At 51.3% G+C, this 20,454-nt stretch overlaps 2 protein-coding genes across 10 annotated transcripts in view; one reads left to right on the top strand and one right to left on the bottom strand.

The window, feature by feature from the left end:
* The window catches only part of LOC144736680 (uncharacterized), an 828,508-nt gene that overhangs the window by 238,650 nt on the left and 569,404 nt on the right, over positions 1–20,454 (top strand). The gene's annotated exons all lie outside the window — the stretch shown is intronic.
* On the bottom strand, positions 650–15,406 carry LOC144736636 (uncharacterized). 8 transcript variants are annotated; one of them, XM_078619216.1, is made up of 7 exons: positions 14,025–15,406; positions 11,435–11,479; positions 10,796–10,870; positions 5,144–5,203; positions 4,883–4,950; positions 2,045–2,125; positions 650–1,668 (listed from the first exon to the last, which is right to left on the bottom strand). In XM_078619216.1, the coding sequence occupies exons 1-6, from the start codon at positions 14,032–14,034 to the stop codon at positions 2,102–2,104; spliced, it is 282 nt and encodes a 93-aa protein (XP_078475342.1). In that variant the 5' UTR covers positions 14,035–15,406; the 3' UTR covers positions 650–1,668; positions 2,045–2,101. The 8 variants fall into 8 exon arrangements, 3 of the variants coding, with proteins under 3 accessions (XP_078475342.1, XP_078475350.1, XP_078475334.1); XM_078619224.1 differs by having other exon boundaries at positions 650–1,613; XR_013588791.1 differs by lacking the exons at positions 650–1,668; positions 2,045–2,125; positions 14,025–15,406 and adding exons at positions 7,302–7,432; positions 7,555–7,756; positions 9,055–9,526 and having other exon boundaries at positions 4,494–4,950.

The raw sequence follows: 20,454 nt of genomic DNA, 5'->3' as shown, positions 1-20,454 counted from the left end.
CGCAATGAACGGCGCGTACTATTCCGTGGATTAACACCCCCACGAAGAAAACATTTAACTTCATATATCCATTGCAAAACACACTTTTCTTAAATTTTACAAACTAATAATCTGGCATTGGCTGACCAATATGAAAGTCCTCAAAGTGACACGAGCCGGGTAATGTGTAACAGCTGTAGTGACATGTGGGATGTCGCTGTCGAACTCGCAACATCCTCACGATTTGTGCTTGTGGAGGGAAACGGCTACCCGTGAGAGAGAGGGGAGGAATAGAGGCCGGGGCGAGATGAGAGGGCACAGGGAGCGATGGTTGGCAACTGAGAGGGGATGTTGGGTCGCAAGGTGGCAGTATTATTTAAGTGAACTCCACTTGGAGAAATCTTGTCAATTCACGACAATTAATGCTGCATTCTCTACGTACGTATGTTTACCTTCGTTCGCACCGTACACGTCCAACCGCAATAATCGCAGGACAACGAGAAGTATTTAATCAGAACTGCAATGGTCTGAGACAATTAGCCTTGTGCCACGAGATGCCACGTCTGGTGAATTGAGATCTCATTTTACGATCAGATCCTGCTGCTTCCTGTGCCGGCTCACATTCCCACAACGGTCTCAGTTTGTTTGTAATATCATTTGAAACATGCTGTTGATATGATTTAGATATTACTGTTGTCCATTGCATGAACAGTAGTAATTTACATTCTATAGCTGTGAGTCTTGGAATCATCTTTGGAGATATGGTGCTTCGAACGACTGCCACGCACCGCCCATTGTTCGGGTGAATAACTTCGCGTGGAGGTGACATGACCATTAGCAGGTCAGTCGCAGACGTTGACCGCGAGAGGTGGAGAGAGTTCAACGCCAAAGCATCACCAGAGCCCCCACAGTGTCACGGTTAAGGGAGCGGTTGCGATGATGGTGCCAATATCAGACATGGAGGCATCCGATGGCATCGTGGTTTGAGAGCTCAACTCACCATGACAGGTCGCAAGTTGAAATCCTGATCGGGCACGAACTGAACGATTCTATATTCCCATTGGGGTTTGTAAAATTGGTTTGTAGGAAGTCAGTCGCGGTTGTGTTATTGAGAAAGTGCTCCCTGACCTGTTACTGTGGAATTTACAACACTGGCTCAGGAATACCAACAGCAATGAGCGCTGTCGTGTGAGGATGGCAACATTCTAACTCAGACTTCTTATTAGTAAATTTGGGGAACGCTTACCGAATAATATGAAAATGTTAAATGTTAAGACAATAAATACAACATACGCCGGTGCCTTAACCTAAAGTTAACAACTAAAATAGTTCAACTCGAGCCTAAAACTAAAGACTGTATGATAACAAAACTTTGAAAATAAGTTAAATTTAAACAACACCAACATTCAACCGCAGTGGGAGGAGGCACAGCATGCTGCCAGCCGAGGCGAGTGGCTGGGCCGGTGACTCAGAGAGACATCACCACCATGAGAACTTATCCCAGCTCCAGCCTCCTCCAGGAGGTGCGGCGCTCGGTGAGGTCGCTTCTGAAGGTGCAGTGATCGGTGAGGTTGCTCCTGGAGGTGTGGAGCTCGGAGAGGTTGCTCCTGAAGCCATGTTTCTCGGTGATGTCACTGGAAGTGCAGGGGAAGCACTAAATGTCCCGAGCTGCTCTCGGAGCAGTACAGCCTGTCCTGTTTGTGTGTGCACATGCACGTGTGTGTGAGTGTGTGTGTCTTTGTGACAAAGACACAGAGCGGCAGTGCAACATCTGCGCAAAAAACCAGGTGACAAGTTCGATTGCTGCTCACCGCCAACACCAGCGATGATCTGAGCCGGTTCTGGGCCTCTCCTAGGTCGACTCAGCCTCAAAGAAGTACCTGGTGCGGTGTGTAAACATCACCACTATGGAGACAAAGGTGTGGTGCTGGCCACCCACCCACCCTTCGTGTGCCGTCCCAGCCTTCATAGGTGTTCGCTAACAGCACTTGCTCCAACAGTCTGTTAAGGCTATACGGGGAATCTATGTTTTTTGTGTGAATACATCTGAAGTGCTGGTTCTCACGTCTTCGCAAGTAGAGGATGAGCAGAACTAGTACCACTGGAAGCGCCAGAACGACCATCACCACTGCAACCAAAGCTCCAGCTGGTAGAGACACAAATACAAACACAAGTGTTGTGGGGGCTACTGCCCCCCGATTCCTCTCTGTGAGACATAACTCTCGGCTGGCCCCTTAGCCACCTTGTTCATTCAAACACCCTCCGCGTGCCTTCCCTCAAACATTGGTAATAACTACCCGCACGCTACTGTTCAACTCTGTGCACGCTCTAGAAATCGCATGACAGCTGGGGGTCGGAGGTCGGAGGGCAGTGGCGTTGCTCGCACACGCGCGGCCGCCGTGAGCGGGTGATAACACTCGTTTAAAGGGGCCGTGGAACAGGTGTTTACGGTGGGTGTGAGCCCTCACGCAGCACGCATCTCCACAGCGACAGAACGGAGCGTGTACCCGCGGAAACACCGCCCACCCACGTGACGAGCGCACACCCGTGGAGCACTGACTACACATGCTGTGAGCGTACGTACACAGCACCACGCGCTTTCATACGCTCGTCGAAACCACACGAGGTTGCGATTAGTTATTAATGATTTATTACCGGCCGACTATGATTCACTGTTGGGTCAGTAGGGATCGGCAAGGCATGCTTACGCTATTTCCCGATGGTCTGTACCTGATTAATCTAATTTGATGGGCTCTAAGCTGTTTTGGTTTCTTTAGACTCAATCCCAATACTCTCTTTCCCTCTTACTCACGGTTAGATGCGCACGGCGCTCTGGTGGTCTCGTCCTCGCTGCTTACCTCGACACGTCACACGGACGTTCGAGTGGCCGAGCTGGAGACCGTCCCAAGGGCTGACTTTTGGAGCAAGAGACCGCTCTACCTCTCTGTGCCCCCCCTTTATGGTTAACCCACATCAAAGGAAGCCGACCCGAGGGCCTTCTCGGCCAATCAGGTCGCCGTACCGGTTCAGCCGCATTCCTGGTTTCCCTAACAATGGGCCCCCGCTGGCTGCGGCGCCGATCCACGGGCGCTTTTGCTATGCTAATCAGCCACAGTTTCCGTAACAAAGGGCTCGCCACGGGCTGCTGCGCGGCGGCGGTCCCCGAGCACACCCGCTATGCCAATCAGCCGTCTACCCTGGCTTCTCCCCTTGTTCGTGGCTGCGGCCCCCCCCCCCTTCCTGTCTTGCCGATCCGTGTGTGGGGGGGGTGCGTTTCAACCGTGGTGGCTGGACAGCCCCCGCCGTGACCATGCAATCTCAACCCAGGTCACAGCGCCGCGGTGCGAGTTAGCATCGGAGGAGGTCGCCCAATTCCCTGGCCGCAGGAGACCGTGAAGATTATCCCTATGAGGGCTTTCGGGTGAAAACCTGTTGACGAGGTGACCTCCCCTCGGAGCTCTATGGGGGTGAAATGTGTGAGGGTGTGTTTATGTGGGGGGTGGTGAGGGGGAAGCGGGGTCGGCCCCGTCGCTTGGTGGTGGCAAGGTCGTAGATGGGGCGCCCGCCGAGCGGCTTCGCGGTGGCGGCATCACAGTGTCAACACACACACACGCACATTCACACACACAGAGGGCCAACACACACACACTCAGAGTGTCAACACGCGCACATTCACACACACACAGAGTGTCAACACACACAGAGTGTCAACACACACACACAAGAGTGTCAACACATACACAGTGTCAACACACACACAGAGTGTCAACACATACACATTCACACACACAGAGTGTCAACACACACACACACAGAGTGTCAACACATACACACAGTGTCAACACACAGAGTGTCAACACATACACATTCACACACACAGAGTGTCAACACACACACACAGAGTGTCAACACACACGCACACAGAGTGTCAACAAACACACGTACATTCACACACACACAGAGTGTCAACACACACACAGAGTGTCAACACAAACAGAGTGTCAACACACACACGTACATTCACACACACACACAGAGTGTCAACACACACGTACATTCACACACACAGAGTATCAACACACACAGTGTCAACACACAAAGAGTGTCAACACACACACACACAGTGTCAATACACACACAGTGTCAACACACACACACACAGAGTGTCAACACACACACACAGAGTGTCAACACACACACACACGCATTCACACAGAGAGTCAACACACACACACAGAGTGTCAACAAACACACGTACATTCACACACACACACACAGAGTGTCAACACACACACAGAGTGTCAACACAAACAGTGTCAACACACACACACATTCACACGAGCGCACCACCGTAGCGGCCAGAGCCGTTTGAAAGGGGGAGGGGCCCGGCGTGGGCCCCGCCCCACGCGCGGTCCCCGCTCAGTGCCATGCAGCGACTCTCGCCCTGCACTCTCCACTGCAGGGGAAACCGTTCCATTCAAGCGAGGAGTGTCACACCGACCATGGCAGTGAACAGCGCTTTGTCCCTCCACTGTTGGATGAAATGACCCCTGCGCCGTCGGTCACGGGGGTTGTTTAGCCATACTTCACCGCGCTGGCCACTGCTGGTTGAATTGACGGGAAACCCAGATGCCGCTCGCCACCGATGTTAGCCGTGGCTGGAAATCGAACTTGACGGGTTACGTCGCGCAGTGCGCTAACCACTGCACCGCCACTCCACCTCTATACGCGTATAATTTGGCTGTATGACACTTCAACGATTCCCACACGAACGCTTCCACGTGTGTGCGGAGAGCACAGGGATCGATCCTGTTCGACGAATCGTGAGCATTGACGGCGCGTGTTGTGTGTACTCGTGCTTGCGTGCGCTCCAGACCACGTGTGCGTGTGTGCGCGCTTGTACCCGGCATGCTCGCCTTGTCAGGTGCTTGCAGGCGGCGATGTCCAGGGTGCAGTTGCGATGGTCGCACTCTGCACCGATGGACAACAACACCAAGAAGGAGACAGCGTGAGCACGCGTTGAGGCACGGCCACCGCTCAGCCACTCACCCCAGGCTTTCACCCTGGCCTGGGTGCTGCGCTTAGGAACGTGGCTTTGGCTTTGAAAACAAATACTTGGGTGTTGTCTGTGTATCCCGCGAGGGGCTCGCGGTGCGGGACTCACCGAGTGGATAGTCGGTGGAGACGAACGCGCACAGCGTGAGGTTGAAGACCCGGTGAGACGCTACACACGAGGCACACACACACAGGTCACCCAGTGAGAGATATCCACACACACACACACAGGGCACCCAGTGAGAGATACACACACACACACACAGGGCACCCAGTGAGAGATACACACACACACAGGGCACCCAGTGAGAGAGATACACACACACACAGGACACCCAGTGAGAGATATCCACACACACACACAGGGCACCCAGTGAGAGATATCCACACACACACACACACAGGACACCCAGTGAGAGATATCCACACACAGGGCACCCAGTGAGAGATACACACACACAGGGCACCTAGTGAGAGATATCCACACACACACACACAGGGCACCCAGTGAGAGATATCCACACACAGGGCACCCAGTGAGAGATACACACACACAGGGCACCCAGTGAGAGATATCCACACACACACAGGGCACCCAATGACACCTAGTGAGAGATATCCACACACACACACACACAGGGCACCCAGTTAGAGATACACACACACAGGGCACTCAGTGAGAGATATCCACACACAGGGCACCCAGTGAGAGATACACACACACACAGGGCACCCAGTGAGAGATACACACACACAGGGCACCCAGTGAGAGATACACACACACAGGGCACCCAGTGAGAGATACACACACACACAGGGCACCCAGTTAGAGATACACACACACAGGACACCCAGTGAGAGATATCCACACACAGGGCACCCAGTGAGAGATACACACACACACAGGGCACCCAGTTAGAGATACACACACACAGGACACCCAGTGAGAGATATCCACACACAGGGCACCCAGTGAGAGATACACACACACACAGGGCACCCAGTGAGAGATACACACACACAGGGCACCCAGTGAGAGATATCCACACACACACACAGGGCACCCAGTGAGAGATATCCACATACACACGGGGCACCCAGTGAGAGATATCCACACACAGGGCACCCAGTGAGAGATACACACACACACAGGGCACCCAGTGAGAGATACACACACACAGGGCACCCAGTGAGAGATATCCACACACACAGGGCACCCAGTGAGAGATATCCACACACACACACAGGGCACCCAGTGAGAGATATCCACACACACACAGGGCACCCAGTGATAGATATCCACACACAAGGCACCCAGTGAGATATCCACACACACACAGGGCACCCAGTGAGAGATACACACACACAGGGCACCCAGTGAGAGATATCCACACACACACAGGGCACCCAGTGAGAGATACACACACACAGGGCACCCAGTGAGAGATATCCACACACACACAGGGCACCCAGTGAGAGATACACACACACACACGGGGCACCCAGTGAGAGATATCCACACACAGTCATAAAAATATAAAAAACATACATTCTTATGCAAGCACGTCGACGCATGTGTAGTGATTGCAGCATCACTACTGTGTATACACGCACACGTGTGACGTCACTATGCCGGGAGCGTCGCTACCACGTGGGTCTACACACACACATGACATCATCCCGGCTGGAGGCGAGAATGACGTCAGGGCCGGTTCGGGACTGGGGAGGCCACGGGGGTGCTGTGAGGCCGTGGCACTCTCTGTGATCCCGACAGGACACGTGACCGGATCCCAGTGGGGGCTGGGGGGCCCAGGGGGCACCTCGGGGGGGGGGGGCACGTGGACAGCAGGGGGGCTTCGAGAGGGTTCTCGAAGGGAGGCGTGGCCGGGGTGGGGCCCGGGCACACCGAGCCACATATAAGAAGCCTCCTCACGCGGTTTGAGGCTGCCCGTGCCAAGAATGAAGATGCATCGTGAAGACGTCAAGAAGAGTCAAGCCTCCAGTCAGTGGACCTGCCAGTAGCCCACCTGGCTGGGTCACGCTAGAGTAGCTGAGAGTTAGAGAAGTGTGTGTTAGTTAGAGTAGGTCGGTGGTCACCACCCTATGTGTAATGTACAGTGTTATAATACTTACCGTTCTAATAAATGAGTGTTGCCTCCCAAGCAGTGTGTGCGCCTAAATCGAACCCTCTACATTTGGTGTTAGAAGTGGCTAGCGTTAGGTGTTATCCTAGTCAGTATAGAATGTGCACGATTACTACAACTTACCTTGACGCTTTCACACGACGGGGACGGCGGGAAAATCATCTTCCGGGCAGCCCCGGGGTCTGCAGCCTCGGTGAAGGAGGGAGATGGCGCTGCAAGCGGGGCAGCAGGACGCACATCACGTCGCTGCTTCGCTGCCATCGAGAGAGAGAGAGCGCCGGAGCTGGAGGAGCGAGGACGCCGCCGCTGCTGCGGTTGCCTGGGCGGGAAATTCGCGCGGGAAATTCGCGCGGGAAATTGCGCGCGCTACTGACACCTTTGCGGCCAGTCGGGACGCGGTTCCCGCCAAAACGGCGTTCCTGCCATTTTCAACACCTGCGGAGGGAGATTTTCCGCCATCTTGGTGGCATCCTGTCGAAAGAGGATGCCGTGCTCACCATCCAAGATTCTTCAAGTTCCACCATGCCATCCTCCGTCCCTCAGTCTCGAAGGCGAGTCGTGACACAATGCACCCGGTCCTAAAAACACACCTCACCCATCTTACGCACGCCAGGTTGTTTTTGCGTCTTGTTTTTTTTGATTGCTGGGTTGTGGTACGTGTTTTTCTGGCTGTGTGAGTGCAGAATGAACGCGGCGTCTGTGCTCGTGTGTTGCTGTGGAAATTTTTTTTGCGTGCAGTTACTGGATCGTTATCTTCATGTGGCAGTTAATGATTAATTCGTTGTCGGGTGTCCAGAGCTCCGTTAACATCATGTGGGTTGCCGTGTTAATGACTCGCGTTGTTACATCGTTTTTGTTGTTGCGGAGTCGCGATTGTTATTAGGTATACTGAATGGAGCTTCGCTTGTGATTGTCAATGTGTGACTGTCAGACACTTTGATCGTCATTGTTGCGAAGGTACAGACCGTATAGAGCTTTGCTCGAGAGTGTTAACAGTGTATGGACTGTTGGGTACTTGCTTGTGATTAATTACTATGTACGGATTGTCTGGAGTATTGCTTGTATGTGTTGTGATGTTGTGAAATTGCGATTGTGCGTGGGATGACTGAGTGTTGCGTGTTTCTTGAGTTGGATGTCGAAGCCCCGTGGAAATCCCATGGTTGCGGTTGTGTGGATTTTTGAATGACATGACCGGTGTGGTTCGAACTCGCTGATGGGTTCGAGGGTGCCCCTTGGGTTCTGTGTGGATCAGGGGTGCGTTGGGCTGTGGATTGCCGCCAGATGGCATCGCTTTCTCCGCTCGATTGTGTACAGCCGAATGCTGCAATGCGAGCCTGGTGAGAGACACGCTTTAAAATTCCCCCCAATATGGCAGACGCGTGCTACTGGTTGTGACGCCGCGTCGGAAAGGCGGTGGGGTAGTAACATGGAAATTTCCCCCGATATGGCCGATGTGCACGGTTTTAGGATGGAGACGCCACGTCGGAAAGGCGTGGGGTGCTAACGGGTGACATGTAATGCCTGTGGTGGTCCTCAGTGAGGGCTGCTGGGACACAAGCGTGGGAAACCGCGGAGATGTTTGCGCGTTGGGCCGCCATTTTGTGCGAGCGTGGGAAGCCGTGGGGACGCGGGTTGCGCATGCGGCCGCCATTTTGTACATACACGGGTGGCCTCGGAGATGTGGGGTTTTTATGTGTGAACTATTTCTGGGCAAGACCAGGCGTTTTTTTTTTCTGCCACGTCGATTTTACATAATTTGTAACAAAATGTAGATACTGAGGCAACCCTGAAGTGCGACTACTTTGCCCAGTACATGGGTCACCCTGGAAGCATGACTTCCTTGACCCGGGATATTGTACAATATCCAACGTTGTACCTTTGGGTGCAGCATACTGGCTTGAGCTTGAAGCATGACTTCCTTGAGCCAGTACATGGGTCGACCCTGAAGTGCGACTTCTCGACCTGGGACGTAGGGAGACGTCCAGAATGTTAAACGGTGTTTGTAGGTGGTTGTTAGACTTTCAGTCTTCGCCCTATTGCCACCTGTGGGGTGGAACGGTAGCAGAGCGGTGTGAGACCCTGCCATCCATGGGGTGGTTGTGTGATTTTGGTTTGATTACCAGTGTTGGTTGTGCATCCAACGCGTCGGAATATGTGTATTTTTGTTTTTCTTTCTTCCACCGGGCGAAATACAACCATCTCCACTTCCCTGGGCCGGGTGGCTGTTGTGTCCGACGAGCCGAGACGCGGGCCCGTGGTGCTGTGCCTCAGGAGGTAGTTTCTTCTCGTCACAGGATTCCTGCACCTGCCGACCTTGGAGTCGCCGGTTGTGCTGACCGTATGTGGACCTGAAGGGGGGGATTAGAGCGCCCGTACGTCATTCCTGCTCATCCTGTTGCCCAACTCCTGGAGAGGGGCCGTGCCCTTTTTGGGCCTTTTTCAAAGTTCCCCCAGGACATCCAGGGAGACCGTGCTTGCCTCCCCTGTGGGCTCGGCCACGCGAACTCGTTCGAAGACTGGCCGCTGTGCATGACTCTCACACCTTGTTGATTGCCTACACCGTTGTCAAACAGTGACTTTCATAAGTCGGTGCGTGCGAACAAATTCACACAGATGGGCTGTTGTTGTTGGTTCCCCTCATCCCATACGTTCTTCCCTTCCCCCCTCTCGGTGCGTGTACATATGTTACTAGCGGTAATTATTATCGGTCGCCGGTTATTTATTGATGTTGTTGTTGGAGGCACACTGTTTTTTTCTGTATTGTCACAGCCAGGACGGCTGTTTTTTTATGCGGGGGAAGGTGATGTAGTGATTGTAGCATCACTACTGTGTATACACGCACACGTGTGACATCACTATGCCGGGAGCGTCACTACCACGTGGGTCTATACACACACATGACGTCATCCCGGCTGGAGACGGGAATGACGGCAGGTCCGGTTCGGGACTGGGGAGGCCACGGGGGTGATGTGAGGCCGTGGCACTCTTTGTGATCCCGGCTGGACACGTGACCGGATCCCTTTGGGGGCCGGGGGGCACGTGGACAGCAGGGGGGCTTTGAGAGGGTTCTCGAAGGGAGGCGTGGCCGGGGTGGGGCCCGGGAATGCCGAGCCCCATATAAGCAGCCTCCTCACGAGGTTCGGGGCTGCCCGTGTCAAGAATGAAGATGCATCGTGAAGACGCCAAGAAGAGTCAAGACTCCAGTCAGTGGACCTGCCAGTAGCCCACCTGGCTGGGTCACGCTAGAGTAGCTGAGAGTTAGAGAAGTGTGTGTTAGCTAGAGTACACATAGTGTGGTGACCACCGACCTAATGTACAGTGTTATAATACTTACTGTTCTAATAAATGAGTGCCTCCCAAGAAGTGTGTGCGCCTAAATTGAACCCACTACACATGTATCGTAAGCATTTAGAGTCGGAATGAATTGATGGATAGACGCGGTGTACCTACAGCCCTAATCAGTCTCCCTGTCCTACACAGGAATCGCGCTCTCAGTCTCCAGGGCGCTCACAACACGGCCCAGCCTCGGCTCACGGGGGAGTGGGTGGGGGGGGAGTGGGAGCTGTGGAGGGGTGGGTGGGGGGTAGCGGGGGGAAGGAAGGACCCTCCCTGCTCACCGGGGTTCTGAGCGAGCTCGTGGTCGTAGTTATGGAAGCACTCCGTATTGTTGAAGCAGCTGCTGAGCGCGCATTCTGCACAGTGGACGTACAGAGATGCGACTGAAAAACGCTCACACACAAAGGCACTCACAACAATGACAGCGCGCTCTCGAAGAACAGTGACAATTATTCAAACCAGGTAAACCTTGCTCAGTCTGGCGCTTATTCTTTAGGACGGTCCTGCATTGTGATGTTAGCTAATTTCAAACAATAATCCAATATCTGTGTACAATATTTCACAGACATAAATGTCCGTGACTCTGAAGCATGGGGGTTGTTAGTGGTCAGGTGAAGTTTGGGAAGTGCTTTGATGGTTTTGGCGATGGTGGTAAGTTTGTTCAGGTTAAATAAAGAGACCAACTGTGCTCTTGGCTCCTGTATTAGACACTCGAGTTGGCCAGTAGTGGCCTTTACCAAGTTGTGGCAAGAGCCAGTTGCCTCTCAAGGCATTTTTTATGATGGTGGAAGTCGGGCCTGGGCAATTGAGATGGCATGGGAACACCAACGAATGGGTCACGCTGGAGACACGACAGAGGAGGTGTGGATGGGTGGGTGAGGGTTGGTCAGCCGTGGTGAGATTGGAGGAGAGATACTCACCCACAAGGTCGTCGGAGGCGTGCGGCCGCTTCAGCAGGGCTTCAGCTGCATTGGGAGGAAGGGAGAACCACAAGCCACGCACCGCTAGTACAGCCGCCTATGAAGGCTGACGTGTCACATGAGTGGGTCGTGTGGCTACCCAGTGCTGATGTTTACACATTGAACAACGGAGGCCCAGGACTGGTTCAGAGATTACTCCCCACTGATTGCTACCGTGGTCGAGCATCAATCTCAGGTCACCAGGTTCAGAGCACGGTGCGCTAACCACTGCACCATCACTCATCCAAACAGCCAGGCACCCCCGGTCTCACACATACCCCGCTGTGACCCCATCTCCACTTCCACGTCCGGTGGGGCTCCCCTCCTCACACTGACACCACACAGCTCAGGCTATCAGCGCGATGCAGTACGATACACGAGCGTCTCCTTGGGCAGTGGAACACACACCGGGAGTGCGTGCCGCTCTACTGCACGGTGCCTGACAATTTGCCTGAAACGCATGGGGAGCGGTTCTTCAGGCCGTATGGGAATTGTTCAAAACCCCTCAGTTCCTTGCAAGCCTCGCCAGTGCTCACGCAGCACACACACATTGTGTTCACAGGAGCTACTGCATAGGAATGCAACCCGTGTGGTGTTTTACATTTCACAGCAGCAGATGGAGTGGCACTTTTTGCTGAATCTCACAATGGCGAAGAAACACATTTTATCAACCACCATATTGTATCGACTTTTCTTATTCCTAAAGTACTTTATATAATTAACTTCAAGACTGTACTAATGACGACCCCTACGTAGCTGTGCGAGTTAACGACTTTATTTTATGGGAGACACAATTCAGGCAATACTGGGCATCATTTTGCGACATTCACAGTGGAAGGCTCTGTAATTAAGGGGGAGCTGAAGTGGATGCAAAACAATTTACAGTCAATTTGTGGACAAAGGTCTCCCCACGCCGTGTCGGTCATGGGTGTTGTTTGACCATACTTCACCACCCTGGTCATTGTAGGTTCGTGAAGGTGCCAGGACCGGTTGAGATGCCACTCGCCGCCGACGTTCGCTGTGGCATGGGAATGGACCTCGGGCCGCAGAGTTCACATCGCGGTGGTGCGCCGATCACCGCTACGGCTACGACTACGCGCTGCGCCTGTGGCTATGGACAGCAGCGGCTTCTCCCCTGCGAGGGAGCGAGGATCACGCCGGATTGGCCCTGAGCGGTGCCACTGGGCAGCCAGCACATGGAGCACACTGACTATAGCGGGGGATCAGCCCCTCAATGCGTTTACTACTGTTCAATTCCCGCAACGTGGTGGTGATTCTATGGGTACTGAACCGAACTGTGTTGACCCGCCTAGCTGGGACTTGAGCTGGCAAGCTTCCACTTGTGAGTGACGTCCTGTGACCGTGGCCCATAGCTGAGGCCCTCTATCACTCGTGAATAATCGAAGCAGGCGATGCTGCGTGTGGGCAACTGGGCTTTCTCTAGACGCTAAATTAGCTCTCTCTCTCTCACGGCTGTTTTCTTATTTGCTTGTTTGAAATGGTCACGTCCCAAAATGGTTTGTGAATTTGATATGATAACTTTGACGCACAAACATCGCACTCTTCAAACAGAATCTCGCCACAGGGGTTTCATATCCTACACTAAAGACCGCGCAGTAACTTAATTTACCCAGAAAAACCTCAATGAGTCTCATGAATTTTTATCATCAGGGTCCTGCAAAGTTTTGGCAGAAGGGGGCTTTGTTGCCACCTGCAGCCCCAAAGGTGCAACCTGTGGGCAACCCTGCAGAGTTGGCAAATCTCGACCATGCCACTGACACACAACGGTCCCCACTCGTACGCATGACCCCAGGGGATTCCCAACGCCCGCCATGCAGCAGACGGCGCGTAGCGTTTGTTTGGTGCATGTGTAGCGCCGTAAATGGGCTGCACTTACGTGCAACGGCAGACAGCCCAGGAGCGGTTGGGGGCTGTGGGGCGTTCTAGGACCCCCCTCCCAACGGGTGGGGGATGCAGGGTGTTCTACGATCCCCAGAGCCCCGCCCCTCAGCTGAGAAGTGTATATAAAGCGGACCTCTGGAGAGGTTCGTGGCAGTTAAAGTTGAAGACCGAAGCCTGAAGACCTGCTAGTGTAGGACCCTGGACCCCTTGCTCCGCTGTCCTTTTAAGGGCCGGGGCTCTGTGAGGCCAGTGGTGGACCCTGGGACTCTTACCTGATGTCCTTGTAAAGGCCGGGTCTGAGGAGCCAGTGGTTGGACCTGTACCTTGGCTGGGTCAGGTCAGACAGCCTCCCGTAGGGTATCATAGCCGGAGGACCTGGAGCGTAGCCAGGGTAGGCACACTACGTAGGCGGCGTATGATAGGCTGTGTGGAAAAGATACGTGAGATAGGCTGTACGAGTAGTTAGCTTACAGTAGTTAGTGTGGTGCAAGTAATAAAGAACGCGGCGTCTACAAGTGTCTCCGGAATTCACTACATTGGTGTCAAAAGTGCCCACGAATTCTTGCCACAAAAAGTAACTGGAAGAAGAATACATAAATAAATAATAATAATTTTTTTAAATGGAAACAAGAAGCAGAGTCCAACGTACCGGGACGCATGAGGATTATGCCGAAGACGCGCTGCTGCCTTCTGACAGCCCACGGGGGAGGACCGAGGGCGTGCCTCCCTCAGCGCAGTACGCCGGCCATCCATCGAACACCCCGCCGCCGTCGCAGGAGACGTTACGCACGACACACGCGCGTGTCGCCGACCTCCTGCAGGCTGCAGCATCTTTTTTAAACAACCTGCATCTCGGCGGACCAGCAGCTGAAATCGCCATCACGGCCTCACCATCAGCAACGCCCGCGGACGATTCAAAATTGGCTGCTGTTACGACTCGCCAATCGGCGTCAATTTCCGCGTCATTGCCTGCGCGGCAGCCACAAGCGGCCGCCATTGCCACCGTACTGGCTGCTCCCACCACACCGACTGCCGGCTCGTCTACGAAGCCACAGTTGTGACAGCAGAGGCTGCCGGCGCTCAAGGAGTGTTCCGCTTCAGAAGGCGACTGGGCCGCCTTCCAGCGCAGGTTCACCACAAGCGCTAAAATGTCGGGGTGGTCAGAAGAGGTGGCGCTTCAAGCTCTACCATCGGCACTCGACGATGAAGCGCTGGCGGCCTTCCTCACTGTGCCGCCTGCAGATCGCGCCACCCTGCAGCAAGCGCTTCAGCAGCGACCATCCGCCACCGCGTCGTGGATAGACGGCGCAGGGAGCACGAAACCCCCCTTGCCTACCAGAGCTCCCTGCTAAAGTTGGCGAAGGCAGCGTACCCCAAGATGGGGGAGGAGTGGATTGATACCCTCGTCATGGAGAAGATGGCAATGGACCTCCGATCTACCATACATACCATCGATTAAGCGGACATTAACTCGTTACAAGTGGCTAAACATATACAGGCCCATCTCTTCTTCCAACGCCATGCCACTCCACGGGTACTCCCTTGCTAGTCACTGTCTACGCGTTGAGAATCCCTGTGTATTGTCTATATAGACGAATGTGTCTCCTTGCTAGTCACTGTGTACTCCTTTTAAATACTGTAGCTGTGTAGTGTCTGAGTAGTTACGTGTACTCGCATGATTATCGCTGTGTACGCCTTGTTACTCCCTGTGGAGTTTCTTTGTCCCGTGTACTCCCTTGCGAGTCGCTGTGCGCCCCTTGCTTTTCCTCATATGTTCTATATAGACATAAGTACTGCCCTGCAGCCACTGTGTACGCCTTGTTAATCCCTGTGTAGTTTCTATGTAGATGCGTTTGCTACTTACGAGCTGTCTACTCCTGGTTAATCCCCGTGTAATTATTATAATTAAATAATAAGATTGCATGCATACGGTGCTACACATTTAATGGGTGTGATCATCGTGGTGCTTGGCAGGGTGGATTTTTTTCTAGAGCCCTCAACTCACCAATGGGCGGTTGAGAGTCCTCATCCGGGTCAAGGTCTTGCCTCATCACCCTCAAAGGTCGATAAAATCGCTATCACGTGGTAGAAAGCCAGCAGTGGTCGTCTTTGGATAGACTGTGGCCATGGCAATGATGTGGGATTCCCGCTGCTGCTACTCACAGTTGCTGGTGTAGAGGAGCAGCACTGCGATTGAGCAAGAAGACCCCGACTATTTCGTATCAATTTGTGCTTTCGTGTTATTGCATGCACACAGAAACTTCAGTTGGACCCAAACAATAATTTCAAGTGACCGCACAACTTTACGATATGATGAGGTCACTTGCCACGGAGTGAGCTTGGATACAGTAGACAGATCAATTAATGTTTCTGCCCAGCTAAAATTGACTGAGTAAAGAGCATTGCTGTAATACGGACATTTTGAGATGTTTAAACCAGTGGTAAGGTTCACATTACACATTTCCCATGTCTGATTGTGAGATGTATTTTCCTTTGCAGTTCGTTTTGTCAGTCCATGCTACCGGCTTCCATATCCGATCCCTCACCTTGTAAGACTAGACTTATGGCAATAGACTGCAGGTGGCAGCATTGTCGTTTACAACCGCATGATTGATGACTTTCCTGATGACGACTGCTTTCATGACTCAATGTAAAACAATTATTTAGTCTCAGCCTGCTCCTGTACTACGACAGAGCAATAGTAGGATACAGGAAACAGAGCTACAAGGCAGGACTAGAGCACCAGAGCTGTTGCGTATGAGACAGTCACCAAGCTAAAGTGATTATTATGATTTCAAGATGGGTCATCAGTCATGCATGATAACCGCTGGATGAAGGCTTCCCTAATCCGTGACCATCTCTCATGGTCTTCCAATGTAACAACCCATTTAGGTCCTGCACACAATCCAATATTCTTGCTCCATCTCCACGATGGACGTTATCCCATGTATTTCCGCCCCTTTCGTTGCCACTCCATAATTAGTCTCGACCACCTGCCAGCATCCTTTCCACTCATATGTCCTGCCCAATCCACGCAATGTGCTTATTTTTTCGAATACACATGGCCCTCTTCGTGTCTCTTCATTTATAAAAAAATGTTTAAATGCCTATCTCCATGCTTTGTCAATTTTCAGCATGAGATCAAATCTACAATAACTGCACAAGGTATTCAAACTCGAATGTGTTTCCAGATGTATTCCTCTGTTTACCTAAATTGTGCAAACTGAGTTCAGGAAAGGTTTCTCTCCCATCAAACACATACATACTATTAATTAGATTCTGGGACAGACTACTTAGAATCAAATACATTATTAAAATGGAACTAGTCAAATGAATTACGAAAATAACCAAATACATTGAACAGGCACGCTATCATCAATGCATAAGGGCGGATGCCTAAAGATTGCAGATAAACCGCGTGAGGGATTTATTCGAGACGGCAACATCACAGCAATGAATACATCATCTTTAGCACGGTATGCCCACTCAAATTTTACAACGTTCATGTGAAAAGTGGACTTGCCACATACCCTAAACGCGTCAAACATTTAACAACTCAATTAAACTAAACCCACTTGACAAAGTCCACATTTGGCACAAGGACATTAGGTGGAGAGGTAATAACGCGACATCACGGGGTGAGGAAATGTCCGTGGTCTCCTTGGTGTTGCATGTGGACTGTGGTGGGCCCCTATCCTCACCCCTTTCACGTGTATCTGTAATAAACCATATGCTGAACGGGGATGTGTGCTGAGAAAACGAGTTGTGTTCCAGCACCAGGTGCACGACTGACTGTGTGCACATTATGGAGCCAATAACCTGAGAGACCTTATATTAAAAGTTCTCAACTTATATCTCATAGCACATCCAAGGTTACCTGGTTGCCAATTCATGTTGAGATCATATCGTAAAATAGTCCTTGCTCATAACTCCATTAATATTTCCAATGCAACGGCCCAAATTGTCGAAAAAATATATAAGGAAGTATATTAAAGGCTAGACTCAGGGGATTGTCATACACAATAAAATTAACATTGCAATTTATATAATATTTGTGGAAAATGTATTTATTTTAAATGTTATTGGTAAATAAAAAGCGCAGAAGCACAATATTTTCTGTTCGTCCAGACTATGTACCAGACGCAAAATGACAAATATTTGTTTAGTCACCAAAGGTCAAAACGCTACCTGTGCCGCCGGATCCCTTGAGCACCGTAAAGAACCTCAAGTAGGATCCCAAGCCCCTCTCTTCCCCTGGAACTTCTGAAATTTCCCCAATCTCCAGAAGCCTTGCCACTTCTCTTATCAAGGCTTGCTTCCTGATGAATCCAGGACTCTGGCCACACGGTACATGGTATTTGCCCTATGAATGATAGAACATGTCCTCACTTTATGGGCCCCAGAACCCATATTTAACTAGCAACCCCAACGTCTTTTGGAGGTGACCATCTCTACGTCCCGCACAGCCAACCAGCCAGTAAAACTTTGATTCTTACATAGAACCATATCTCTCTCCACCGTTCAGGTGCCTTCTCTGTACTGTAATCCACAATGTATCTAGATTTCTCACGTTGTCTCTGTGTCTATCAGCTTCTCTCTTCCTCTGTCCCCTCTTATACCACTCCCTCTATTATTTTCCTCCCTCCACTGTCTCACCCACTTCCCTCCCCGCTCTCTTTCTTCCACCTTTCTCACTTTTCCTCACCTCTCACCCTCGTTCTTCTCATTCCCACCTCTTCCGTTCCCATCTCAATCTCTCTTGCCGCTCCCTAATCCTCACTCTCCGTTTCACGCCCTTTCACTCTCTCCCCACTCATCTCCATTCCCCTCCATTTCTTCCTCCTCTGTTCCCCTCCCGCACCTCCCTCTGCTATCGCCTTGCGCGAGACACGTGGCTGGGGTGGAGGGTGGTGGGGAGCGGCACGACATTATTTGGGAATAAAAAATAACATTTCCACCATGCTCCATATACAGGCTACGTGATGCGTTCACTCTTTTACATATTTCGATTATTGAAAACACCTTCGCCACAGGTTAGATGACTATATTGTTGAAATTACAGCCAAAACTCATGCGTGGGTATGAGGTCAAAATTGGTCGAACCTTTAAGACAAGTCCTGTCAGCAGTGGCATAATGCATTTGCGCAGGGCGTATAACTCACCTCTGTGCCTGGGTTCTAGTACCCATACACCTACACGCAGGTATATGAGATAGTCCATAGAGCTCCACGATGTTCTTGTACCCAAGGGTACCTATACAACTCCATTCAGGTACATACAAAAGTTCAAAGAATTACGCCCGGTATCCGTGCTGCACACACCTTTAGACAAATTGATTCGGGAGAGGTCATGCCCACACGCACTGTGCTGTATCTGGTCGGACTGGCAGGACGGCTGTGTGGGCTGGGCTTCTCAGAAACAGGCGAGGTAACAACACTGCGACTGTCGGAAAGCCGCAAACTTACCTGCGCACCCGGCTTCCCGATAAGGGGACTGTTTGTAACGTCTTACTTTGACCCTCAGAGCGAGTCGTGGTGTTGTAAAGAACACAAGCTCGTGGGCACTCCGGCCTCGTTTTGAATAAGTTCACGTCCTGCATTGGCAAACACAAAATTCCACCAATATATTCTTAAATAAATCAGTAGCAGTGTTACGGTGGAGAATGACTACCACTCTAGGAATGTGGAATTTCCACAGCTGGCTCATGGGCACAAATGAAAATCAGTGCCACCGCAGTGCTCGAATAGAGAGGCAATTTTGACTTTGGCTTTTTGCTCTTGAGAGTTTCAACTGCATACCAAGGAACCTAAATCTGTCTTTTGACTTGGTGACTCATGGCGACGCAAATACCCCGAAACTCGCTCTCAAGATATTTGTAATGTTTCTAATGTTAATTAATTCTGTAATGTTCGAGCATGACAAACGCATGCAATGTACGATGTGTGCACAATGGTTTGAGTAAATGATCTTGCGGGAGAAACTATAATTGTTACTTATGTATCCAGGATATCCACAATGAGCCGTATAACTTTTTTTTCAGGAGGGTACTGCATTGGATTTTTATTTTAAGATGTTTAGGAAATTGACGATGAATGTTTATACACGTGGGAAGACACCAGAGCATCAGGAGAAAAGCCACACGCACGAGGGGACAACACTATCCCTGTACAGATGGAAACAGATGGCGGTTAATCCACTTGCTGTACCGCCTTCTCCTAGGGAACCAGGGTATGGCACCTCGACGCCCACGGGAAGGGAGTCTCACGACACTTGTTTGATCCACCAACCATTACTTTCGCAGTGCTAGATTACAGGCTGTCTAACTAAGATGTCCATCATCACCATGATAAAGACACTCGTCTACATGACAGTATCTTACATAAATATTTGTCATCCACTTTAATAATCGTGGAAGATGTTATAAATAGAATAAATATTTATATCTTTAAAAAAAATGTGCACGTCGAGTACCAGAAATTGTAGTAAATTAAAATATTTGATTCATGAAAACAGCCCAAACTCAACAGCAAACCGTGGTGCAGTCTTAGAGTCGCCATAACGCATGGCTGCCGACCCCACTCAAGGGATTGTGGTGGTATCACATCGAGCCATTGGGTGGCGTTGTGGTACAGTAGGCAGCGCACATTCATGTGAGTTCAATTCCAATCCACGGCTAACATGAGTGGCGTGTGATATCTAAACCATCCCGAGGTGTCTCCTTCACAAACCGCACTGACTAGCGCGATGAAGTATAATCAAACTCCCTGCAACCACATGGCATGGGGAAGTCTTCATCCAGCAGTGGATTATGCAGATAAGACTGTGTATCTCTACAGAAAGACAAAGATCCCCCATATAGCCTTAACAGTATGTCAGGGCGAGTGTTGTTGCTAGCACCTATGGGGCCGTCCATAAATTACGTCACGCGATTTTGGACGATTTTTGACCCCCCCCCTCTTCGTCACATGGCGTCACAAAAAGTCAGAACCCCCCTCAAATATGACGTCACAAAGCTGTGCTCCCCCCCCAAAAAAATAAAACATGCTTCAAATCGCTTTAAACTATTGTCATTGTCGTGC

Source organism: Lampetra planeri, chromosome 3 (genome assembly GCF_965212315.1).
Source record: "Lampetra planeri chromosome 3, kcLamPlan1.2.h2, whole genome shotgun sequence".
Lineage (NCBI taxonomy): Eukaryota > Metazoa > Chordata > Hyperoartia > Petromyzontiformes > Petromyzontidae > Lampetra > Lampetra planeri.
Note: the sequence above shows the minus strand (reverse complement) of the source record. Positions and strands in the feature narration are given on the sequence as shown.

Excerpts from the sequence above, each read along its gene's own strand:
- LOC144736636 (XM_078619208.1), bottom strand. Across the intron at positions 10,871-11,434 it reads CGCCTCCGACGACCTTGTGG|AATGCGCGCTCAGCAGCTGC; the intron begins GTGAGTATCTCT and ends TCCACTGTGCAG. Across the intron at positions 5,204-10,795 it reads CGAGCTCGCTCAGAACCCCG|CGTCTCACCGGGTCTTCAAC; the intron begins GTGAGCAGGGAG and ends CCTCGTGTGTAG.